The sequence below is a fragment of the Notechis scutatus genome, chromosome 6, assembly GCF_049901735.1.
Source record: "Notechis scutatus isolate UNSWTSFEM ecotype Mainland chromosome 6, rNotScu1.2, whole genome shotgun sequence".
Classification (NCBI taxonomy): Eukaryota; Metazoa; Chordata; class Lepidosauria; order Squamata; family Elapidae; genus Notechis; species Notechis scutatus.
Window position 1 is genome coordinate 60,006,370 of NC_142014.1, and position 27,543 is coordinate 60,033,912.

Sequence of the window (27,543 nt, forward strand, 5' to 3'; positions counted from 1 at the left end):
ACACTTTATATCCTAGGACCCAAAGCTTGGGATATGAGCTAGTTGCCAAATTGTCAGAATAATTGATACCATTCTTATTTCCAGATATGACTGACATTTCTTTGAAATGGGGATAGAGATGCAAAACTCTAGGGATATAGTACTCCCTCACTGGGCCTAACAAATGACATTCTGTTCCATTCTTGATGCTTTTATCTCCTATTAGTCTCTTGATCTCTTCTTTTTCTTTCTTTCTGAATTTAGTTTCCTCAGCTCCACTTCATAGTGCCAAATCAAAAAACCCTTTTAGATTTCAATTCCAGTTCTAAAATGTTGTTCAGGATGGCACACTCCTGCTCATTATTTCTGAATAGTGCTAAAAATACAGAAGGATAATTTTCAAATATGGAAGAAAATGCTGAGCCTGGAGGCCATTTAAAATTTAAGTAAATATAAAGTAGCCTTTCCAAAGCCTGGGATAGATTTCATTTCATATAATCCCACTTGTTCACAGAGTTAATCTATTTTGTTTGTGGAATTACAGGAGCTGAAATCTAACATGGCATAAATAAATAAATTCAAGGTTAGTTTTGGGAACAGAAGTTTTTATCTTAACATAGGACACATATTCACCATTTTAAAATATATATATGTAAAACAAGATTCTTACCATGAACTTCCAGATCAAAAGAACAGCTATCAACTTTATCCTTATATGTTACTTCACATCTATAATTTCCGGCATAATTGTCCTTAGCTTTGATTATTTGCATCTCAAATGTATACATCTGAAAGCCAAAGGTATAATGCAATTATTCATATAAAATCGCAAGAATAATTGGAAACTAAGTACACTTACTTATGAGCATCTTGTATTTTGACATAATGAAATGGATTGAATTTTTTACTTCTTTTTCACATTTCTTAGTTCTGTTATTTTGCCATACTACTTCTGCAAATAATTGATTTCCAAAACCCCATCTTGACCTTCTTCTGACCATCCAGAACATGACAATTTTGGGTCTCCCAAACTGCATTGTAATTATTCTGACTCCAAGTCTGTTATGCCTTCTCCTTTTGATCACAGAATTCCCCATTTCCCAACAATTTTATGAGCTCACAGTTTGCCTGGAACCTATGTCCTATGGACTGAGCCTAAGACAATCCATTACTGTGTAATCACAAGAATCACTTGGATCAATAAATCCCATATCATCTTTCTATTTTTCCAAGCATGTCATTTTAGATAAATGGTCCCACCCACCACCATTAAATTATTTTCTTTAGAGGTATGTTTATTGTGGTGCTAACATTTGCCGAGTAGTAGAATTATAAATGACAATTTGGTTTAAAACTTAAATGATATTTTTTTAAAGTGAATATATTTGGAATGGTATATTTTGAAAAAGGTTATCTTTCTATATATACCTTGGTTTGTCGCTCGAATGTTTCTTTTAACTGAAGATGCTTTCCAACTTTGCTTGCCAAGTCCATCCATTTTCCTTTAAACCACTTAACAGTGGGTTTCCGAAGAAGATCCTGAGCTTCTACTTTCGCTATGAATGTGATATTTTGCCCTGAAAACAAGCAAGGCAACCAACATAAATCAAAATAGAATTATTCAATAGGGAATATCTGACACATGTAAATGAGATTTAAATACCAAATTCTAAAGCTGGAAAGACAGAAAGGCACACAATGGAAATTTGCAGAAAAGGCAAAATTGGCTTGTTTAATTAGGGAATAACAAATTCCCTAACAATAAAAATCTTAGACACTAACATTTGTCATGACGGAAACCCCTTATGGACTTTTTGCCATAGCTGGAAAAAAACATAAACCTGTTGTTTATGAGATTGATGATTAGAAAGGGCAGAATATGGAATGAAGGGAGCTCCTCTATAACTACATATAGGGAGAATAAAATATAAATGCATTTGCTATAAAGAAAATCACAAGACACTTCTTTATATCTCATTTTTCTTTCTTCTTCTTCTTCACTTTTTTTTCTTTTTTTCCTTGTTTATTCATTGTTTGTCAAGATTGAACCACTTTGCTTCTTTCAAATCTTAATATTTGTCAACTTGCCAATGAACTGGAGGAGGGAAATGGGGAAATAGAATGTGGAGAATATATGCAGAGATTGTAAGAGCATGGAAGCCATCAAGGTCACCGTTGCAGGTGCCTGAGAAAGAGATGGATTGTTACCATAACAAAAGAACATCTCATAATTGGACAATGTGATCATCCAGGGGAGGAGAAAGTATTGTTTAACTGAGCTGATTTTGTTTCTTCAGTATCAAAATGGTGTATCCAATAAAGTTTTACTTTGGGAATTCAATTCTCTTGAGAGTGTTTCCTTGTTGTGGGTTCACTAATTGGACAGTTAACATCTCTTCTTTTTCTTTAAATTTTTATTGTTTTTACTTCGTTAAAAAACACCCCTTTTTAATAATGAAATAAGAGATTGACATACCAAAATATTTATTTCATTATTTTTATATAAATAATTAATTCAACCGAAGGAAACCAAACAATGTTATTAAACTATGGATGGTTTGTTTCATGAGAAACGGGGGTGGGTGGGTGGGGAGAAATAATATCCAGCCCCTATCTAAGGATCAGATCATTGCTAGGGAACAGGGAATGGAAGTAGGGAAAGATTCACTTGTATACTTTCAACCTTGTGTTTACTTCCAATAACTGGGATGATGGAAGAGGACACTTGAAGCTGCTTGAAAGCAACGTATTCTTTTAAAGAGTTGGTGAAGCTGCTGTAACACTTCTTAAGTTTTCTTTAGGATTTCACTTATTGCTTTCTCCTGCTCCAGAGGTAGTAGAAGAAGCCCCAGAACAACACTGAAGTGCCACAATTAGGCAAACTGGATGATTGCTATGCCTCTATGACACAAACAGCCCACTTGGTTACATATAAAGCTTACTGAAAATGAAAGGATATTGAAAGAAGAAAAAACACCAAAGGAAAAGTACAGGTAGATAGTCCAGATATAAAAAAAACTAATTGGCTAAAAGAAAATGATCAGCAAGTAACATTAACTTGACTAGGGACCAATGTAAAGTTCTTCCCTTAAAAAAAAACACACCACATGCCCTAATATAGGATGGGATAACTGTGCTGTGGAAAATGGCTTAGAGAAGTAAGAGATTGCAAATTGAACATGGACTAACAGAAATGCTCGTCTCTTTTCTAGAGAGACTAGCAAAGAATGCAATTTGAGGCTGGATCATCAGCAAATTCTGGACACCAGACTTTAAGGATTGAGAAAAATTGGTATAGGTTCAGAGAATGACAATGAAAACAATCAAGGGATTAAAAGATCAATCCTACAAAAAGAGATTTAAAGTGATGGTAAATTTAGCCTTGAGAAAATATGCCTGAGAGGAAACATGATAGTCCTCTTACAATGCTGGAAAGGATGTCACCCTGAGGAAGATTAAGACATGTTCTTCTCATTCTGGGTGTAGGACATGGAAGAATAGCTTCAATTTATGGAAAAAAGATTCTGATTCAATGTTGTGGTTGGGCAACCTAAGTATATGATTGTATGAGTGCATTACATCCACATTCACTGACTAGAGGTCCGTGAGCAATGCTAATTCATAATCACAATGAGCTTTATCATGAACCATATCATCAGTGGTGGCATTCAAATTTTTTTACTACCGGTTCTGTGGGCATGGCGTGGCTTGGTGGGTGTGGCTTGGTGGGCGTGGCAGGGGAAGGATACTGCAAAATCTCCATTCCCTCCCCACTCCAGGGGAAGGATACTGTAAAATCCCCATTCCCTCCCCACCCTACTAACCTGCTTTCCAGCTCTGTTCTCCTGTGCAGGGCAACAAAAGAAGACCCAGCCAATCAGCAGGGACTCGGGAGGCAGAGAATAGATGGGGCTGGGGCCAGTCAGAAATGGTATTCTAAACTATTCAAAATTTCCACAACTGGTTCTCCAAACTACTCAAAATTTCTGCTACCGCTACCTGCTGAATACCACCTCTGCATATCATGCATCTATATGCAACCTAATCCTATAAATGTTTACAGAGAAGTAAGTCCTTTTTTGCCAGATAGGTATGAACAGGGTTGCAGGTGTAATTGTTCTTTTTACACTTACCTACACTAATTGAGCCACCTTTTGGTTTTTCAACAAATAAAACAGATTTCTGTGAATCTTGTTTTTCTCCTTCTTCTCCTGCAGACCATACTAGTATAGAAAACAAGGGAAAATAGCCATTATCAGAATGAACCTATTAACTAAGCAATGCTTACCTAGGTTTCTGGTTTTTTTGGCATTAATATTACTTCTTAAAAATAGACATGCCCTCCCCATAACTCTCTTTCAAGGTAAGATAAGGTTACTGAAGTAAGAAAAGTGGCATACAGAGCACACACTTATGAATGGAGTAGAGTTTTATTATATACTAGTGATATGAGCTGTAACTGTCAGTTACAGTCTTTGCAGTAGTTTTTACCATTGGAATGGCTTCATTGTTTCAAGAATGAACACAGAATACTTCATTGGGTTTCAAGTTTTAAGACGCATAGCATGGTGATCCCATCTCAGTTCTAAGCTGCACCCAACTGTGGAATGAAAGTGGGGTCTTGGGAATACCCAAGTAGGTAGCTAAGCGAAATTCTATCTATTGAGCTAAAAGAGGTGGTGATGCTAGTGCTGAATGATGCCCAGGTCCCTATTAGTTAACTATACAATATTGGGCAACAGTAAATAAGTCTTTTAATTTCTAATCCTTGGCCTTGCCTGAGAAAAAAAAAAATTAAGTTTTTTTTTTTTGCATAATAAAATCCTTCATATCAATTGCTGCAAGAATTATCCTGCTGGTGAAAGCTCTCTTCCATCCTTTCAGTAGAAGATACATTTAATGTAATTTTTTGCATGCATAGACATATGTTTGATATGTACAAGATATAAATCTCTGGACTAGAGTCTAGATAGATGTATGCTACTGGAATCTAATGAAGAATATAGTGCTATAGAAAGTATCATGTTAATGTACAGTGGAACCTCAGATTGCGACCGTAATCCATTCCAGGACTACGGTCCCAACCTGATTTGGTTGTGACTGGAAGCATGACTGACTACACATGCGTGGACATACAAAAAATGGTGCAGAAGGGGAAATCAGCATGGAAAGGGAATCTTTCTGCTCCGATTTTGTTCACCACCCAATTTTTGAATCATGACCTGATTCAAAAATCGAGTGGATTTTTTGGTCGCCACCCGATTTGGTCGCGAATAGAAGTGTTCGTGACCCGAGGTTGCACCGTATATCTTATGGTCATAGTTTTATGGTCTTCTGGCCAACTTTGTGGGGTTGTGAATATCAAAGTCTGAGTCATCTTATGAGGAAAAAGAGAATAACTTGGAATAGCCATTTCAATGAAAAAAAAAAAATCTGCAGAGGAATTTCAAGAACCAGCAGAGAAATCCCTTGACTCTATACTTATCGTACTGCAACAGATTATCTTTCCAACATTTGTCTCCCTATATAGATCATGGACAATTAATGTTGATGGCTGCATCTAGAGTGATGGCTAGATGGATGAATGTACCAAACCTTATCATATTTCTATCTGTATCATATGCATGGTATGCTACGCTATATGGCAAAAACTTCATGTGCACTTTTTATTGCCAAGTGTTGCTACTAAATCTTTATCCATCAACAACCAAGCTGCTCTATGTGTGTTTCTCTGCGAAAGAACTCATCTTTAGAGATAAATTCCTTCTTTCAGCTATATACTTCAGTAATTATATAATTCTTAGTCCGCAGTTTAATCCTGAGGGAAGAAAAATAATACATCAAAATAGCTGGAATACATAACTTCTATGTGGAATATAATGCATTTGATAACCAATTTAAAAGAATAATGCATTTTGCTAAACAAATCAATAAGAAATAGTTCCCCAATTATGAAATATTTTAAAAAGATTTTGTTTTAATATTTCCACTGTAAAAATGAGTTAGAGTGATAGCTGGTAGTTGATAGTTTACTTTATTGTCATTTCCCCTTGTACAACAAAATTAGTGGTATATGAATAAAGGTCAATATTTAGTTTTTCCAAATCCATTTCTTATATCCCAGCTAATTTGAAACACCACTGTGCACTAATGTACTCCAAAGCTTCATATGATTGGAGGCTTCTAACTTCACTTCAGGAACAAAGGAGAACCCTCGATCATAAGAAGCTATGCTTGCACATTAGGACTTCAGGAACCTTTGAAGCAGGGTTTTTATCTAGATCTGTAAAAAAAAAAAAAGAATAAAAAGTTTTAATGAGCATAAATCACTTTGCAACTGAAAAAGGAAGCTACAAAAAAAAACCTGTGAATAGGTAATGAAAATTGGAATGTTTTGAGTTTTGCCTTCTTTTTTTTCCAGATTTTGTGTATCTCACCTGAATCCTTCCTCTCTCCAGGTTTATTTGTACCATCTGAAAAGTAAGCATAAACTAGATGATATCAACATTCAAAAGTTATTATCTTGATTGCTAAATTGACTATGTAGAATTGTGGACCCTTCGTATTTTTTTCAAAAAGGAAGAAAATTATAGGTTGTAATGAATTGTTTAAAAGGAGAGTGGGAGGTACATCGTTTTGTTGAAGCTGAGCAGGTGGGGTCTTTAACCAGTACCTGGTCTGATAATGGGTTGAGCAATGGTGGTATTATTATTTACTATAAGTTTGTTATGGCCACTCCCTCCAAAATGCTTTGGATGCCTATGGTAGAGCCTCAAGCAATATTCCCGAACATTCCTAGTCTCAACAGAGCAGAAGGAACGAAGGAAGAGTATCATCTATTTTGTTTTCTTCTTAAATTTAAAGTATGGTCACTTCAATATGCACATTTTCTTCTAATTCCAGGGGCATAAAAGTATGAGGATTTCTTAATTTCCTCTCCTACTAATTTCAGAGAATGTTCCCATAATTGGGAACTGATTGCATTTTGCGTGACATAGTTGTCAACCTCATGATGTTAAAATGATGACATAGCATTCATGACATCATCACACCAATAGTGCAATTATTCATGTCATATTATTTGACACAAGCATACATCTTGCACTATGTGTAATGATACCATGAGACCTGAGTGGTTATTTACCCCACTTCTTGCTTCTACCCTGGATGCTTATGGCTACAATAATCTGATTTTTCATCTGATCCAGCAGAACCATTTATATTCTCATTAACCAACCTAGTCAACATACCTTGCTTATGCTTGAGTTTTATCAGGATAAAGAAATTATGTATAAATATAACAAATAAATAATTTTTAAGTCTTTCTAAGTCTCTTATTGGGAAATTCTAGTGAAATCAACTGGGGTGGGGGGTTGTTCAAAAATAAGTGAATTGGTTTATTTTAGATGAAATTATCCCTGGTTGGGAACAGAAGAACTAAATCTTAATAGGTCTTCATATTTTATCCTAATATCGTGGTGGTGTAGTGGTTACAATGCAGTACTGCAGGCTAACTCACTGCTCACTGCCAGGAGTTGAATTCTGAATGGCTCAAGGTTGACTCAATCTTCCAGCCTTCTGAGGTTGATAAAATGAGGACCCAGATTGTTGGGGGCAATATGCTGACTCTATAAACTGCTTAGAGAGGGCTATAAGTCTAAGTGCTATTGCTGTCATATAACATTAAATGGACCTGACCTGTTCCTGAAGAATCCTCTTCATCTGTAAAAAGAAATACATAACAGGTAAAATGGAGGATTGTGACAAGAAAAAGCAACAATGTAGTTTAGTAAAAGTGGAGGAAAACAAGAAACCTGTAATAGAAGGAAGGGAAAACCATGATAACTGGTAATGACAAAGGTAAACTTGTGAAGAAAGCTTTATGGGAGCGAGCAATGGTCAACTTTAATGCTGCACGCAAAAACAAAAATGGGATAGATGACGTGTAATCCATTATTAAAACATGGGTTTGAATGGGAGTTTTCAAAATGGCTGTGTTTGTTAGACACAAAATACAAAAACTGTGTGGGAAAATGGAATACAAAAAAGTTACAATGAAAATCAAGGTCAACCATATATCTGACCTGAAGAAGATGTTGTTTCAGTGACGTTTCCGTCTGCAAGTAAAATGTGGACCACAAATATATTTATCACCATGATCTTTTGGGTTTTTTTAAGAGGTAAAAATAATATAATCAAGAATAAGAAAGAACAAAAATTGCTGAAATCAAATGATTATTTTTCTTCATTCACATTAAGATTACCTATGTAAAAATAATATAAATGTCATGCCTGTTATTTCTGTCAAAATTAAGACACAGGGTTGGGTTTGCATAACATGTTACACTAAACTAAAAGGGGTTGGGAAAATCAAAGTTTGAATGAATGGAAAGGAGGAGAGGAAAGGATAATATATTCAGCCTGTTGTGGAAATGTAGTAATTGTTTTAGCATATTATGGCAAAAAGGCCACCATGTTTATCCATAGTATGGGTTTATGTTTTTGGACACAGTACGCTACATTGACTCAGATATTGTACTTTCCTAACCTATACTGTACAATGTCCAGTATAGTATGTAAACCCAGCCTTCTAGAATGTTGTATGCATGCCTATTAAGTTTAAAAAGCTTTTCTTCCGAGTAGAAGATTTGCATTTTGACAGAACATTAATTCAGTGCTCTGTTCCTTTCAAAGGAAGAATTAAGCATTAAGATTACTCATCATAAGTTAATGGGCCCTAAAACTGAAATCAATTAAAAGCAATAATGAGGACTTCATCCAATAATAATTACTTCTACAATGATATTAAGAAACATTATTGTTACACTATTAAGAAACAGACTGGGGTGACTTGATGGCAGCGATCCAATATCTAAGGGATGCCACAAAGAAGGGGGGGGGGGTCAACCTATTTTCTAAAGCACCTGAAGGCAGGACAAGAAGCAATGGATGGAAACTAATCAAGGAGAGAAGCAATCTAGAACTAAGGAGAAATTTCCTGACAGTTAGAACCAATAATCAGTGAAATGACTCGGGTCCAGAAATTGTGGGTGCTCCAATACTGGAGGTTTTTAAAAAGATATTGGACTATAGCCACCTGGGAATATCTACGTGTTTGTGTGTGTGTGTTAAAAAAAATAAATATGGCACCCACAAACATGTGATTGAAGTCCTGCTCTTTTTAAAAATTGTGTTGCACTAAAAGAGGCTGGCTTCAAACACATGGTCAGAGCTGCCATTTTGATGTTTCATGCACCCTACTCTGATCCCCTTTAAGTGTCCACTCTCAGGCAGAAATAAACAAAGTATTTGTTCCTCCCAATGTTTCAAAATTGTTCTTTCCAGCTCTCAAATGTTGCTTCTCATTACAAAGGAAGGAAGCCTGAAGCACATCTTAGCTGAGGAACAGGCCCAGAAAATAGCCTTCCCAGTGGTACTGATATTAACCAACTGCCTTTCAATCAAAAGCATGAAAAAAGAAAGCAAGATGAAGACAATGTCTGAAATCATCACTTTCAATACAGAGCTGAAAATTGAGAAATCTAATTGTCGGATTTCCGAGTATTGACATTTATTAGAAATAATAGGAAAAAGAGAGAGAGAGAAATGTTGATACAATTGAAACCCAGTCAATCAAGGATGCTACCATATAGCTACAATATTTTGTAGGACTGGTTACTATTTTGTTGAGAGATCTGAGAAACTGGACAATCTGAATCCAAACTATTACTGTGGCTCAGACATTATTCTTCAAAAATATATTTGGCTTTAATCACATCTCAATTTCTTTTAAAATTGACTTTTAGAAAATCCTTTCTTAAAACCCTTCACTGAACATCTGATCATATTTAATTCAGCATGTGTTGTCATAACATGTGTGCTACACATATAAAAAGTAGAATAAAATATAAAAATGTAATAAAGAAATAACAAATGTAGAAATATACCCAGTGATTCCAGTATTTCTGCTGATGGCCTGTGTATATACCTTTACTGCAATGGCTATTAAAAGAATACAGTATGAAAGAAGGAAAAGGACAACTTGTTTAGCATTTATAAGATGTAAGGCAGTTGAAAACTGGGTTGAATTTTTTTTCTTCTAATTTTCCTTTCCAGATCTGCCATGGTTGGTCCAATTTTAAAAATGGTAAACGTATTCTAGAAAGCAAGACAGATTTCATAGAAACTGCAATCACACATTCCATATGTTGACAAAGTAGAACCAGGCTAGAATAAGTTAAAAGAAAATAAAAGAGGGTTCATTAGATAACGGGATACCTGATGGGATTTAGAGAATATTAGTAAATCAATGTTAGTATTCCAAGTTATAGTCATATTGTAGTTGCTATATTTTCTGAAAAAAGGATGTTAATAAATGCATATTAGGGAATAAAATATATGAGAAACATTTATACATATATTGTATATTACATATTGGTACAAACAAATGCTATATGTATGTGGATGTAATATCTCTATCTCTATTTGTCTGTCTGATTATCTAAATGTTGAATAATACTGGGATTACATCTTTTAATGATTTTATTCTAGACAGGTGGTGACATTTTATATTGCTGAAGCTTTTCCAGAATAGATGCAATGTATACAATAATAATCCAGTATTAACTTGTTAAATCATAAATGTCTACAGATTGCTTTACCTTACCCATAATAATAAGATGTATTCTTTGTTTAAAAAAAGTGTACACAATGGACCAAATCAACTGTTAAAGGAAAAGGGAGAAAGACAGTGAGTAAACTTTGACTCTGAGACATGCACAAAAATAATCCAGGATGGTATATGGTTGATTGTACTTTTAAGAGAAATGAAATTCAAATTGAGTAGGGGGACCAGACTAAACAAAGAAGAACAGAAACATAATCTGCCTGAACTGTAGAGTCTCATCTAGCTTTTGAAGAATACTTGTACTCACCTTTTTCTGCGGGTTTCTCATCTTTCTGAGTGTTAGTTTCTACTATATAGGAAATAGAAGCACATTTTTAAAAGAAAAACCCTGATCATAAATATTTTGTATGTTTCAGATACTAGTGTTAACACTGTATTAACATTTTAAATGTGTAAACTAAACTATTGGGAATTGGGATACTTCATAGCAGTATTACAAATAACTTTACATAGCATAAAACTGGAACTTTGCATTTTTTTTTGTTTCTTTGTTTTTTAATAAAAAACCCACTTGTTAGCATACAACCTCCTAAGGACAGGAATGGCACCTATTTATATATGGTGAATTATCGTTTCCATCAGTCTGCACTTAAAACATGGGTACTTGTGCAGGAAATGAAATAATGCAACGTAGCATTAACAATAGCTACGAGAAAAACCTCTATTTAGAATCTGATCAGAGTAATCAATAGAGATGAAGAAAAATGCGAAAGACTGCATTTGCTTCGTGTACTAAAGTAGAATTGTGATGGCTTATTTTATAAATAAAACTTCCTTAATTATCCCAAGGATACCACAGCAATTGTTCGGTATCTCTGGTTGACCTTGGAAAAAAAACTAAGTAAGGCCCATATAGGTTACTATTTGAATGGAGGACTATCAGCAAATCCATAGAGCCAACTCAGTAGATATAGATTTACATCTCAGAAAATGCTGCTGAAAAACAGCATGGATGTGTCCTTGTAGTCAACAGGAAGCAAATTCTGAGAAACTTTGATCTTTCTGTTTCCTAGACAATACAGAACACTGTACTAGCAACTAAATCCTTAGAGAGAGAGAGATTCTCAGAAACTCAACAACACACAAAAAATATTAATGTGTGGTAGAACAAGTTTATACTTCTAATCGCTTCTTTAGATTCCTAATGAGACCTTTACAATATTCTGCTATTTTAACAAACTTACAATAGATAGATAAAGAGAGAGAGAGAGAGAGAGAGAGAGGTCTTGTCTAGAATTTGAAGAGTACTTGTACTCACCTTTTTCTGCGGGTTTCCCTTCTTTCTGAGCGTTAGTTTCTACTATATAGGAAATAGAAGCACATTTTTAAAAGAAACACCCTGATCATAAATATTTTGTATGTTTCAGATACTAGTGTTAACACTGTATTAACATTTTAAATGTGTAAACTAAACTATTGGGAATTGGGATACTTCATAGCAGTATTACAAATAACTTGAATACCTTTACATAGTATAAAGCTGGATCTTTGCATTTATTGTTTTTTTTAATAAAAACCCACTTGTTAGCATACAATCTCCTAAGGACAGAAATGGCACCTATTTACATATGATGAATTATAATTTCCATCAGTCTGCACTTAAAACATGGGTTCTTGTACAGGAAATGAAATAATAGATAGATGATAGATAGATAGATAGATGGATGGATGGATGGATGGATAGATGGATGGATAGATAGATAGATAGATAGATAGATAGATAGATAGATAGATAGACAGACAGACAGACAGACGGAGATTGACAGACAGAAAGACAGACAGACAAATAGATATTTTACTAACCTGGAGGAGGTGCACTTTCTTGTACTGGTATATCTGAAAAGGTTAAAAGAGAGATATTTATAACATTCTGAAAGAAATGAAATATACACAATGATGCTTCTGTTTTACTGTATAGTAATATATTAAAAAGATTTTAGTAATAATTTGTAAATGGAACTCTGCACTTTGATAAGGCCCAAGGGCTAATCAATAAAATAAAGTGAATAACTGTATAGTAACATAAATTCTGCATTATGACAGTTTAAAAAAATCACGTCACACTGTTCTTATTATAAATATGTACACAACTGGGCTCCATTTGCATATAGCCTATTACAGTATGGTGCATTATTTCAGGCAGGTTTTTTTAAAAAAAACAAATTACTAGAAAGTTTCTCCCCTCTTTTCTATAATAAGCAGCTATTATTATTACAAGGCAAACATTAATGCACAATATTTTGCAAACATTTAATACAAAAAATATTATTCCCCAAAATGCTGACAATCCATATTGCTGCCAAGTCTTGAAAAAATGGTTGTAGGACAACTAAAAATATCTTTTTCTCCAAGCAAAACTAGGATTGGCAGCAGGGTCATGTCCAACATTTCTTCATGGAGCCTCTGGTCTGATTTCATGCATTCTCAGTCTAATTTCCAATCTGCTATGAAGGCAGCCAGTGCAGACAGACAGACAGACAGACACACACACACACACACACAGACACACACACAGAGTCTGACTTCTATTCTTCCCACGCAGCCCACAGTTTGGGAGCTAGAGGAAATGTTGTCAGAAAGAGCATAGGAGGGGGGCTTTTAGAGAATAATTATCCCCACCTCTTAACTGTGAATTTTAGAGGAAACTCTACTGAAAGTGCCTTGCCCAAGATATTACCCCAACAGAAAAAAAAGGTTGCTAACCCTTAATTTACAAAGCTAAACCTCTATTAATCACTGGTTTCATCAATGGATCATTGAACAGCTAGCTTTGGGACTGCGGCGCTTGCACACACGACTTTGTCCTTTCATTAGAACATTTAATCCTACCTAGACGACTTTAGCTATGGAGCGTCTGCAATAGATTTTTAGGTGGGGGACAATAGGGATGGTTGGTATGAGGGCCTTGTCTTACATAGCATTCTAAGAATTCCCGCAGGCTCAACTGAACAGGGAACTCAACCACCTAGAGGTTTAATTTTGGTTTATCCGCATGGAAGGGTATTTCATGCATGTCAGTGTGTTTTAAATAGGACCCTTTTTGAATGCATAGCATTATCCTACTGCAGTCCTGTGGTGCTCCAGGTGTTGTTAAAGTACTCTTCTCAGCTTTCCTCCTATTTGCTATGTTAGATGAGGCTGCCATGTGATTCACTTAATAACCTTGGCTAAAAAAAAAAAGATCATAAAATAGCTGCAATTCACTTAGCAAGCATCTTGCTTAGCAACTGGAATTCTGTTCACAATTCTGGTTGTAAGTTACAGATTATCTGAGCATGGCTGTGGCTGTGGCCATGACAAAGAAAACAAATGTCTAGGTCCGTGATGGCAAACCTATGGCACACATGCCAGAGGTGGCATGCAGAGCACTCTCTGTGGGCACACGAGCCATCGCCCCAGCTCAGCTCCACCACACATACGCATGTGCCTCCTACCAACCAGCTGGTCTTTGGGTCTCTGTTGTACATGCACAGGTGCGTGTATTGTATTTTGGGGAGGGCATTTGGTACCAAAAAGGTTAGCCATCACCGGTCTAGGTGCTTTAAATCAGGGGTCTCCAGCCTTGGCAAGTTTAAGACTTGTGGACTTCAACTCCCAGAATTCCTGAGTTAACATGTCTGGAGGAGGAATTCTAGGAATTGAAGTCCACAAGTCTTAAAGTTGCCAAGGTTGGAGATCGCTGCTTTAAATAGTTTCTTAGAACTGATAGTAGTACTTCTAGCCAGAATACAGGTAGCCCTTGATTTACAACCATTCATTTAGTGACCATTCAAAGTTACAAGAGCACTGAAAAAAGTGACTAATGACCGTTTTTCACACTTACCACCAGGGGTGGGATTCAATTTTTTAACAACCGGTTCTGTGGGTGAGGCTTAGTTGGTGGGCGTGGCTTGGTGGTTATGTGACTGGGTGGACATGGCTTGGTGGTCATGTTATTGGCTGGGCGTGGCCAACTCAATATCACTCACACTGAGGCACGCATCTCCTCACCTGGCCTCTCATGACTGTGGGGATGCTGCAACAGTCGTAAGTGAAAAATGGTCATAAGTCACTTTTTTCAATGCCATTGTAACTTTGAATGGTCACACAAGCAAAGTACCAGCAAAGGAAGGAAAAAGAAAACTCCAGAGAAATTCCTGAGACAGGAAGTCTAGTCCTGCCAAGAATGTAATAAGGGTTAACGGAGAGGCAGTTTCTGTAAGCAACACCAGAATGTTTCCTTCTTGCCTTCTTTATAGGATTAGGCCAGTAATTTGTTCTAACAACCGGTTCTCTGAACTGCTTGGAATGTTAACAACCGGTTCTAGTGAATAGGTGCGAACTGGTAGAATCCCACACCTGCTTACCACCATTGCAGTACCCCCCTGGTCATGTGATCAGAATTTAGATACTTGGCAACTGATTCATATTTATGACGGTTGTCCTGGGCTTATATGATCCCCTTTTGTGATCTCCTGACAAGCAACATTAATGGGGAAGCCAGATTCCCTTAACAATCGTGTTAGTAACTTAACAATTGTTGCAAGAAAGATCGTAAAATGAGATAAAACTCACTTAACCACTGTTTCACTTAATAACAAAAATTTTGGGCTCAATTGTGGTTGTAAGTCAAGGAGTACCTGTAGAAACAACCTTGATCTAAATGTAGGTGGTAACCATAACCTGGTGTGAGGCATTTGTCTGAAACTAGTAGGAAACAATGGCCTTAGTGCTATTTCCTTTAACTTGCATGCAAATGGGAAACTGCCATTGTTTCCGTTAACTAAAAAATGAGAAAGTTCTGAAAAATGTTAGGACTGGTTAAAAAGGGACAGAAGAGTTAAGAGGATGAAATTTCTTTGTAATGCTTAGAGACAGGGGTAGGATTCTACTGGTTCGGACCGGTTTGGGCGAACCAGATGATCAATTTGCATCTGGTTTGCTGAACCAGTATTTGAACTGACTGGCTTGCCCTGCCCACCCCACCCGCCCCAGCCATCGATGCAGGTAAGTGCAGGGTGCGCATGGACTCCTGGGGGGGGGGGGGAATGGGACTTCCAGAAATACCGGAAGTCTAGAAACGGGCCTGTTTCTTGCTTCTGGAGGGCCTCCAGAGCCTGGGGGAGGCCATTTTCGGCCTCCCAGAGGCTAGAGGGAAACCTTTGGACCCTTGGGAAGGCAAAAAATGGCCCTCCCAGAAGTTCCAGTAGGCCACGCCCACCATGGCCATGCCCACCCAGCAACTGGGCAGCGAACCGGTTGCTGGGATTTTTGAATCCCACCCCTGCTTAGAGATGATTTTAAATCACAACAACTGAAGTCCGAGTGGAATGAATCATGCATTGTAAGAAAAGGTCAACCAAGTCCAGGAAAAGGGCCACAGGATTTCTCCCAGAACCCTAATAAAGGAGTCTTCCTTCAGAAATTAGAAAACCCACCAAGAGCAAAAAGGAATATAAACTCTGGCAGAAAAAGTGTGGGGTCACCATAAGGAAGAAGTGGAGGAGGGTATGATAATCAATCAACCAGAACTTTTTTCCCCCATTCTATTCAGTGCAGAAAACCAGCCAAAAAAAGCAGGTGATTTGTTAGATGGCAAAGGAGGAATAAGGATACTGTAGAATTGATGAAAAACTGAATGAATTCTTGACCTCTGTATTTTCTACAGAAGGTATAGGAGAAGATCACTACTTCTCCGATTGAGAGAAGCCAGTTGAGGTAACAAGAGAACATATTCTGGGACCTCTTGAGAGACTATACAGTAATAAATTGCTGAACTCTAATGACATCCACCAAAGAGTTTTAAAGGCCTCAGTTGTGAAATTGCTGCCCCCTTTACAAAATATGTAATTTATCCCTTACATTGGGCTCATTAGGAGAGAACTGGAAGGTAGCCAATGTGATATCAGTTTATAAAAATGGACCCAAAGGAGAAGTAGGAAATTATAGACCAATCAGTTTAATGTCTGCTCCATGCAAATTTGTACTAATCAAAGAAAAATAATAATACTAAATACAGAGGGAGGGAAATCTGCATGGATTCTGCAGAGCTAAATCCCATCTGTCCAATAGTTTAGAGTTTATTGAGGGTATCTGCTGGCACATGGAGGGAAGAAAAAGGCACAATCAATGCTAGGGACCATTTGGAAAGAGGTTGAAAATAAAATGCTTAACTTAATAATACTCTCAGATAACTCTTATCATATACATGTCCATCTGAAAAACTGTGTACAGTTTTGATTTGAAAAAGAAAGGATTTCACTGAGCTTCAAATGAATTCATCTAAAATTATCAGGCAGTACAATCACCTTCCTATGAGAAAGAGCAAGAATGTTTGCCTTTAGCTTCACAAAAAACAAACAAACAAACCATGAGACAGGTGGGGATTTGATCCAGACCTCTAAAATTATGCAAAGGATGGAGAAATCAAGACCAATGAACCTTACAAAAGCAGAGCAGTCAAAATACAGCATAATTAATCTGTGGGAATATACCACTCCAAGGGAAGGCAATGGCCACATTGATTTAAATGGCTTAGAAAGAAACTAAATACTTTTATGGAAAGGGCCTATTTAAGAGCGATTAGTGTTATGTCTGGGCGGTGGGTCCCAAGGAGAGACGAGACTCGAAGTAGTGACAACAGCTCTTTATTAGGTAACCAGATACTGAGACCAAAATCCTAGCCGCAGCAGCTCTTTTTATAGAGCTGGCTGCGGCTAGGCAGCCTATGACAGGCTTTTGAGCTTGCCGCGCTTGGTTTTACCCAATCGCAGCAACCCGTATACGAACCAATCAGGATTGCTTTATATCGTCCAATCACGGCCCGGCTTTTCCGGACCAATAGGAATGCAGGCCTACAAGCCTGCTAGTATGGAACAATTAGGCTTTAAGATTGGGGGTGGGGGGAAATGGGCCTTCCAGAAATTCCAGAAGTCTGGAAATGGGCCCATTTCCGGCCTCCAGAGGGTCTCCGGAGCTTGAGGAAAGCTTCCAGAGCCTGGGGAAGGTGAAAACGCCACCCCCCCACATTGTGGTGCAGGAGGCCGACTAGGCCACGCCACCATGGCCACGCCCACCCAGCAAGGGCAGAGAACCCGTTGCTGAATTTTTTAAGCCCACCCCTGCCTAGGGGTGTATGTACTGCTGCTGAAACCATATTTTTTTGTGTTTTAGCCAGGAGGCCAGTGATCGTTGACAATAAAATATACTTAATTGTAACTACCTCCAATGCTCTGACTCCTTATTTAGGTGGGCATTTTTCCTACCACAGAGGAGATAAGATGGAAGGGTGAAAAATGACACTCTTTACAGGCATCTGGATGGCCAATATGAGAAACAAACACTAGTATGCTTCTGGGCTAAGATAAACCATGGCCTAATCTGGTAGCAGCATTCTTATGTTCGCACACATTAATGAGTCTGGTTTCCTATTCCAATAATAATCCTGATCCATAGGTAGCATTTGACTTATGATCATCTGTTTAGTGACAGTTCGAAGTTTTGTTTGAAAAATTTGTATCCTGAGAAAAGGTTACAATGGGTCCTTGCACTTATGATATTGCAGTGCTCTTGCGGTCACACAATTTGCTTGTTTGGCATGTACTTACCACAGTTGCAGTGTCATGGGGTCATGTGTCATTTGCAACCTTCCCAACTGGCAAAGTCAAACTAATGACCATGGCAAAAAAGATCATACCATCAGGTGCCATCATGTAACATGACATCATTTAGTGTCATAAGTCCCAACTGTGGTCATAAACTGAGGATTACCTGTATATTTTCCTCTGAGTTAGCTTAGCTACACTGTATTTGTATAACATTCTTGTTATTGTTTTATGAAGAAACATTTCAGAAAGGAATTCTTTATAATAATTTTATTGCAAAGAGGTGCTATTATAGGACACTGCACACCAGAACAACTAGACGCAAGGATAGCTTTTCCCGAACGCCATCACTGTGCTAAAAAACTAATTCCCACACACTGTCAAACAATTTACTAAGACTGTATTACTATTATTCTTCTCATCCTTCCTATTACCTATCTCCTCCCACTAATGACTATAACCTTGTTGCTTGTGTCTTTACGATTTATATTATTTTATTTAGTTTCCTAGTATGATTTGATTGCTTATTTAGTATCCTATGACTAACACTATGTGTTGTATCTTATGATTCTTGATGAATGTATTTTTTATGTACACTGAGAGCATATGCAGCAAAGACAAATTCCTTATGTGTTCAATCACACTTGGTCAATAAAGGATTCTATTCTATTCTACTCTATTTAAACTTGGTCTCCCCACTCTAAATGAAAACATGAACCATAACACTTTGAACACTTCTTGATATTTGTGCTGCTTTTCTAATCTTAGCTGTTTGGAAGCAAAATATAAAGGTCAACTTATGTACTAAAGGTAACAAAGTTTCACTTCTAAATAAATAACTAAAGTTCAGTACCTGCTCGACTGACCAGTAAAACCAGTTTGCATACTTAACCCTGCCTAAATCTAAACATTGTCTGCCAGCAGTAAAATACACAAAATGGAAATTCCTTTGAACTTCCTTAACAGGGAGTTTCAAAGTTTCAAAACAACACTCAGTTATCGTCTTCAGTGTTGTAAGAACACTATAAGCTTTTAAGAACATCTCATGTTTCAATAGCATTTCTCGAAAGTTCTCATGGTTTCACAAGTTAATTTATTTTGTCACTCTTGAATCTACTGCTAGTCACTGAGTTTTTCAAATTCTTGTATAGCGAGATGGATTGTTGGAAGACTTGAAGGACCAGTTTAAGGACAAATAATCATGGGGAAAAATTATGTGAACGTTGAGTCTACATCAACTTTATGGCATATAATCAGTCAATTAATAATAATTCTGATTGTTGTCACCTTCCTGGTTCTTTTGCAATCCCAAATTCATTATACTTTCTTTCCACATTGATTTTTAGACCATTCATTTAAAATATCCACCGTCCAGATTTTCCCCATTAAATGATTTTTATACACTACTTCACATGGAATAGTCATATTTAATTACAGCCATCATCCTTCTGCTTATCTCTTGTTGCGTTTCATAGCTTTTTCTTGGGACTTTAGTGGATGACAAAGGGGAAGCAAGGGAAGACCATCTGGATACCTAATGGGAGAGTAGAAAAATGTGAGCTTTGGTAAGCACACTATCCTTTATTCTCCTCGATTCCACACTGCATTTTCTTTTAGGGTGACCATGTGCTGTCAAACCACCATGGAAACTGCAGAACAACCATCCTGACATCAATACCTAAGAAGATCCTGGAAAAGATAATCAAGCAACAGATCTGTGAATACCTAAAAGCAAGCAAAGTTATAATCAGAAGCCAACATGGCTTTGTCAAAAGCAGATCATGCCAAAAAAATCTTATTTCATTCTTTGACAAGGTGATTAAATTAGTGGACTAGATAAATGCTGTGGACATAGTATACTTGGATTTCAGTAAGGCATTTGACAAAAAAGACCACAACCTACTTCTTAGTAAGTTAGAAAAATGTGGGATAGACAGCGCCACCAGATGGATTCATAACTGGCTGACAAATTGCACTCAATGTGTAGTTCTAAGAGAAAATATATGCACATTACATGGAGGGAAGTAAGCGGTGTGGTAACCTAAGGTTCTGTCTTAAGCCAAGTACTCTTCAATATCTTCATAAACAATTTAGATGAGGGAATAGAAAGCGAACTCATCAAATTTGCAGATGACATCAAGCTGGAAGGGATAGCCAAAACTCCAGAAGATAGCCTCAAGATCCATAAGGATCTCAACAGACTTGAAAAGTGGGCTCTATCTAATAAATGAAATTCAACAGTAAGAAAAGAAAGGTTTTACACTTAGGCAAGAAAAAGCAAATGTATAGTATAGAATAGGTGGAACCTGACTCAACTGCAAGAGGGATCTTGGACCCCTAGTGGACAATCACTTAAATATTTAGCAGTGTGTGGCAGCCACCCAAAAAGCCAATCCAATCCTAGGCTGCATTAACAGAGGGATAGAATCAAGATCACATGATGTGTTGATGCCACTTTATAAAGCTCTGGTAACATTATATTTGGAATATTGCATCCAGTTTTGGTTGCCAAAACATATATTAAAAAAAGATGTTGAGACTCTGGAAAGAGCGCAAAGAAGAGCAACAAAGAAGATAAGGGGGATGGAGGCTAAAAACATATGAAGAACAGTTGCAGGAATTGGGTATGTCTAATCTAGTGAAAAGAAGTGACATGATAGCAGTGTTCCAATTTTTGAGGGGCTCAAATATTCCAAAATATTCCAAAGAAGAGAGGGGTCAACCTATTATCTAAAGCACCAGAAGGCAGGATGGATGGAAGCAATGGATGGAAACTAATTAAAGACAGAACCAACCTAGAACTAAGGAGAAATTACCTGATAGTGAGAATAATTAACCAGTGGAAGAGCTTGCCTTCAGAAGTTGTAGGTGCTACATCCCTGGAAGTTTTTAAGAAGACATTGGACATCCATTTGTCCATACTGGTATAAGGCACAGGTGTCAAACTCGCTGCGTCACATTGCCATCATGTGACGTTTCATGATGTTTTCCCCGTTCATGGACCTGGGGTGGGGTGACCTGTGCATGACGCATCCAGCCCATGGCCGCCAGTTTGATACCCCTGGTATAGGGTCTCCTGCTCATGCAGGGGATTGGACTAGAAGACCTCTAAGGTCCCTTCCAATTCTGTTATTCTGCCTCCTGGGCACTGGGAAGCAGAAGACAGGGCATCTTGATTCTTTGATCTCAGGTGGGATGGGGGAAATGCCAGCAACCAAGAAGAGTTCAAGACAGAAGCTTCTAAGAGTAAGAAGTTTAAAATAAATATTTCAAATGTTCTGTCCTAGAAGTTGATCTTAAGATTTATCAGCTCAGCTTTTTAAACTCTTCAGAAGCCCTATAGTTTTGTGGAGATGCAGAGGTAGGCACTGATAAATGGCAGAGAGGGCTGACTCTTTGATTATTAAATTTAAATTCTGTCCTGGCTTTGTTTTACCCACTTTTGGATCCTAGTTACATTCATATTTTGAACGGAGTCTCCAACATGTCACTCAAAAGGCCAAGAACAGCCCTTAACTTGAGAAACATCCTGACATGTATCAGCTATATATAGGGAAGGTCAATAGTAGCCTACTTGAAGTTAAGAGCAAGATTAGGTCTAAAAAGAAAGGCAAGAACTGGCACTTGGTATCACCTGCTGAAGGTCTGTAGTAGATTCCCTCTTTCAGTTGGCAATGAACTTGAGCTGCATGGTTCAGTTATGTATCAACAATAAGGTGTCCTTGGGTGCCACTTTCCATTCTGAAGGAAGCCAACAGTAAACATATCACAGCTCCCAGTACCAAAGGTTAATCAGACTATTAGCTTTCAGGATAGACTTTTCTGCCAAGAAAGGAAGAACAATAAAAAAAGAGGACATGTTTCCTCTGTTCAGCCTTTCTGACCCAGCATGCTCAGTGGTGTCCCTAGATGTCATTCTTTACCATCCAGTTGCCTTACAAGGTTCTCTGGTTAGGTGTTGTGGAGGCTTATAGTATGGATCAGTTCCTCACACTGAATGCCTGACAAAGCGTTTCATCCCCTCAGGGAGACGTTTTCCTCATTAAATCATGAGGACTTCTTCAGCTGCCAAGGCCGGGGAAATGTCGATACAGTTTTAGCCAGGAAAGCTCAAGGTACTTCAGTCTAAACATAGAACATGACCCAAAAGATTATAAATACCTGTAATAGAATTGCAGAATAAGAGAAGACTTAAAGGCCTGGAAGTGTAAATCTTATGTTTTAAAAAGTAGCAATATTGGTTTCTGTGTTGATTTCAAATCTTTCAAAAATGTATTTTTGAATGATTCAGTAAGAAGAAAGTCAAGTTAAACTCGGTTTCTGAGGACAACAGAGGTACATTCGTAAAATTTTGTCATAAGAATACTGTAGTTCTTGGCCACTGCTGTCTTCTAAGTTGTTTCCTGACTTTTCAGCCTACTCTATAGCTCAGCTATTCCCTGGAGGTCTCTTGCTCAAGTAATAACTAGTGCTAAACCAGCTTAATTTACAAGGTTAACCAAATATTGCCACCTTCTCAGATTGTTCCAGGTAACATGCAACCTGATAGCTCTGAGCTGAAAAATTGCGAGACTATGCTTAAGAAACAACAATCAATTACAATGACCATTCACCAGCCTCAATGAAGACATACAAGATTTAAATTTATATTTCATTTATTTATTGCATTTATTCTAAGACTCCCAGGACTATGCCATAAAAGCATAAAACAATTTTATATTCTATAAAATAGAATAAAATTAAGATAAAAATAATTTGGTGCAAAAATACAGCAGATGGACATAAGCATGATAGTCACCATTCTCATTCTTCAAATTCTTCAGGATAATTTGGTTTGAAATAATTTCTAGAAGTTGATAATTTCTGTTCCAAGAAGGGACCCATTCCAATGGGAAAACATTGGCTATCTCTTTACCTCAAGGGTGTTAAACTTGACGCGTCACATTGCTGTCACGTGATGTTTTGTGACATTTTCTCCATTCACGGAGCTGGGGTGGGCATGGCCTATGATGACGCATCTGACCTGCGAGTTTCACGCCCCTGCTTTACCTCATCAGCTTAATAGAAGATCATAGATTGTAACACATACTGGTAATACATTCTGAATAGGTTGGATGGACTACTTCTACATCAAGAAAGCTGATGTATAAGCCCCTGTCAGTACCCAGTTGTGACTCCTCATGGGCATTATAAGTTAAAAGTAGCACTGCAAGTTGCACTTGAACTCTTATTAGTAGACAATGCTGTGACTGAGAAACTGATGTTAGATGATTGTGATGACTCCAGTTTGCTTGCAATTTGGACCAACTAGACCACTTACAGTTTCCAAGTGTTCTTCAAAGGCAGAACTACGGAGAGTGACTAAAATAAGTTAGTTGGGTGTTGATGAGTGCCCGAGTATCCTTGACAGAGAATCTCACTCTAGGAACGATCACAACCATGCATCAGCCAAAGCTGAGTAAAAATACCCCACCCCCAATAAGTTCCATCTGCTTATCTAACAGTGAGTGGGACTCCTAGATCCTCCTGCTCTTTAAAAGGGAATATTAGCCCATTCATGGCTGACAGAGATCCCTTCTGCACAAAATATACCTTTTGCTTCAGATTTAGCCAGTTTTGTTTCTTTCATTCTTCCAGACTCTGATTCAAGACTTTTTTCCTCCAGAATTTTATGGCTGTCTGGTTGGCTGGTTTACTCATTCATTCATTTTCATTCCTTCATTCACATGCTTGTATGCTGTTTCCCATTTAGAACTCTCAAGGGCATTTATAATAGAGTATTTAATGATGAATTTAACTGTTAAACATGGAACATGATTAGCATTTAGCAAGACAACCTACTCCACAGAGACTTTGCTATGATGAGGAATTTGGAGGAGGGAATGCTATATACCTTGACTTGAGTTCCCGGAAAAAAATAGGATGTAAATCAACTAATCAGATAAATAAATAATGAAAAGTTCAATGGAGAGCTTTTTAAAAAGAAGAGGGGGAGGTCAATGCTAAAAAGATAATGAGTATGCTTCAGGTGTATGTCTTTGTATTGAGACAGCTAAAGTTGGAAGAGTGTCTAACATTTAAAAAGCATTTCACTAGACCAGGGGTGTCAAATTCAAGGCTCAAGGGCCCAGATCCGGCCCGTGGGGTGCTTAGATCTTGCACATGGGGCCACCCTGGAAGCAGCAAAGGACTGGCCTGCAGTGCCTCTGCCAGCAAAAATGGAGCTCGGGAGGGCCGTTTGTGGTCCTCCTGGGTCCCTTCTCCAGATGCAACAGCCTTCTGCAGCCCTCTGCCAGTGAAAACAGAGCTTAGGGGCACGCCTGGGTTCTATTTTCACTGGCAGAGGCTGCAGGAGGCCGCTGCAGCCGAAAACAGGGCCAAGGAGGGCTGTGTGCAGTCCCCCCCGCAAGCTCCACTTTCACTGGCAGAGGGCTAGTCCAACAAACTGGAGGAAAAAAGGGAGAAATGTTTCCCCTTTTGCACTTGAGCATGCAAAAAGGGACAGGAAAGGAGAAAGGGAAAGAGGAAAGACAAAGACAAAGAAGGAAAGATGGGAAGAGAGCAAGGAAGGAAAAATAAGGAAAGAGGGGAAGGAAGAAGAAAGGAGAAGGAAAAGGGAAGGAAGGAAGGAAGGTTATAATGAGAACAAGGGAGGGTCTGAGGGAAGTCCTGCCTTAGCACTTGACCAGCATAGGTGCCCCCAATATGAGTGATGTCAAACTGGTCACGCCCCCTGGCCATTCCCCCAATCATCTCCCCTGAGATAAAACACAACCCTGATGCAGCCCTCAATGAAATTGAGTTTGACACCCCTGCACTAGACATTATTGTCCAAGAGAACATGGAAGCCATTTAAGTTGAGAAAAAATCCATTACTTTCCCCATTAGAAATGGTAATATGAAAATTAAACAGATAGCTCAGTTTTCCTCTAGGACTCTGATCAATTGCCTTGTCCTCTCATAGAGTTAAAAGCAATCATCAAATTTGAAGGTGACACATTTTTTTTCTGAGCCAAGTGCTTCATTTAGCCTTTGACTGGCAACTCAGGATCCACAATCAGGAAAAGTGGCTAAAGCCAATTTAAAGTGATTTTCTTTCCTTACATTGATACATTCACCATTCACACATTTAACCATTTCTCCTCTCTATTAGGAATGACACTTAGATGGCTTTTGCAGGTTCTGAGGGCCAGAGCCATTTGTTTTTCTGGAAGAACAAGTATTTATTTTATATTGTCAGGAACATGACAGAGATGATGATATAATCTGCATTATTTATGCAATGTTAAAACAAGTGTGACATAATTATGGTTTACATGTGGTTGTACAGCCACATCTAGGCATCCCATTATGGGGGTCAAATAAGATCCTGAAGAGGTTTTGAAGAAGTTTTAATATAAAAGTTTTTATATTTAACATTTAATCTATTTATATTAGTGATGTTAAATTCACGGTTCTGAACATTTTCTGCAATTCTGGGTACAACTCTGAGAAACAAAGAATGAACCCATGGACAGAACAACATTTGCAGGCTTGTTGCAGCAGCAAATACTACATCCTGCATTTACAAAATTTATCTATTGCAGAAGAATTTCTTGAGTCACATTAAGGGAACTTTACTGGAAGGTCTCCTGAGGACACGTTCATGGACATCCCTTTCTTTATATCCCTCTCACTCTGTAGCAGAGTCAGGCCTCATCTCTATGTTTGCCGAAGGCACTCTATCTCTGCACCTCGGTGTTTTTTTTAAAGCAGGTTTTAAGATATTTTATACCTTCTTTGCATTTTGAACATCCAGATTTTCCAAATCTCTTTCAAAGGTATAAACTGGAAAATTTAAGTTTTAAAATGGGGAAAATATTTGTTGCAAAATCCAGTTTCCTTCTTCTCAAAGAGTATCAACCTTGGCCACTAGGTCTCACTGGTAACAGGGGAATCAAGTTTTAATCCTAAGGCAGGCCTAAATCTCATGGGCAAGGATACCACCTCTCCAGCTTTGAACTGGATCCTCTGGGTATTAGCTTCTTGTGTGCAGACTGAACAGCTGACAAAAGGTTGTCTGAGGCTGTGGGAGAGAGACTCCCATTGCATGGTGAAAGCCATTGCATCCACTGAGGGGCAGACTCCCCCTCCCCCCGGCTCCAGAATCTCTCTCCTGATGCACTGGACAGCCTTCGTTCTATATTCTTACTCAACAGTCCACAGGTCTATGCTGCACACTGGGGCAGAACCAATATTCCTGCTGCATCACACAATCTTTATAGTACCTGGCAGGCTGTCTTCAAGCACAGATTAGTGTTTAAATGATGGTGGGATGGCCAGGTGACACTGTGAAGCAGAACTCTTCTTCCTGCTGCACTAGGTAGCCCTTATATCTATTCCCTAATACGGCACACAAAAATCTAAAGCAGATGTCCTCAAGCAATTTCACTTGTACTATGTATTAACCAGTTCCTGCTTTTATCTCCTGACTAGCTCTACACCCGTGTTTCACTACGAAACTACGTGGTCGGGCTTAGTTTTAGGGGAGGAAAATAAGGGGGTGTAATTGTGCCTCTGCCTACCAGCATCCACTGGTATTCATCTGGCTAGCATCCTGTCAGTATGTGAGAGAGTTGAGGGCTATTTGGAAACTGAAGCAATATTTGCTGTGTGAGCAAGAAGGAGACAGCAAGGAGCCTGGGCCTGGCTTAGCTCAGCTGTTCTGTACTAAAGCTGCTTGCTGCTGTGAAACTAAAACTGAAACTCCTCTCCTCTGCTTGTGTTTTGCATTTGGAACAGATTTCTTTTCAGGTGGGAAGGGAGAATAGAACTCCTTAGCATCAGAGCATGTTAATAATAATATAAAAAATACTAATGCTCTGATGGTCATTTTGAAAAATCATTTCTTAGTGAGCACCTAGAAGCCAATACATGCCAAATTTCAAGTTTGTAGGCTTTATGGTTCTGGAGATTTTGTGATAATGCATGAGTGGTATTTCGCTTTTATATATATAGTTTCCAGATGAATTGTAAATATGCATATTTATTTTTTAAAAAGTAACTTCCATTGTGTTTGCTGGGACCCAGTATCTGATAAGGTGTGCAATAAATTTCAGCCTAATTTTGTGTTACTGTCTCCGTTGACCTAAAGTTTCAAAGGCAGCCTTGTTGAAGAAGGCTAAATGCTATAAGGTTGGAAATGTAACCCATCTCTGCTTTATACACTATTAGAAGGACATGCCTAGAATATCAAGATGCGACATCTAATTAAGAGAGTCAAAGCACAGCTGTTACTTAGGTTTGCACAGAGAA

The 27,543-nt window shown here is 38.0% G+C and overlaps 1 protein-coding gene across 36 annotated transcripts in view; it reads right to left on the reverse strand.

Moving 5' to 3' along the window:
- The window catches only part of MYBPC1 (myosin binding protein C1), a 101,494-nt gene that overhangs the window by 63,931 nt on the left and 10,020 nt on the right, over positions 1-27,543 (reverse strand). For 4 of the 36 annotated variants that reach the window (XM_087968455.1, XM_087968467.1, XM_087968444.1 and 1 more), the window contains exons 2-10: positions 12,470-12,502; positions 11,925-11,966; positions 10,914-10,952; positions 8,064-8,096; positions 7,678-7,701; positions 6,417-6,452; positions 4,113-4,202; positions 1,408-1,556; positions 650-767 (exon numbers count right to left, since the gene is read on the reverse strand). In XM_087968455.1, coding sequence (XP_087824581.1) covers positions 650-767; positions 1,408-1,556; positions 4,113-4,202; positions 6,417-6,452; positions 7,678-7,701; positions 8,064-8,096; positions 10,914-10,952; positions 11,925-11,966; positions 12,470-12,502 — 564 coding nt within the window. Of the gene's footprint in view, positions 1-649; positions 768-1,407; positions 1,557-4,112; positions 4,203-6,416; positions 6,453-7,677; positions 7,702-8,063; positions 8,097-10,913; positions 10,956-11,924; positions 11,967-12,469; positions 12,503-27,543 lie in introns of all 36 variants that reach the window. The other 32 variants (XM_087968478.1, XM_087968471.1, XM_087968461.1 and 29 more) reach the window with 17 other exon arrangements.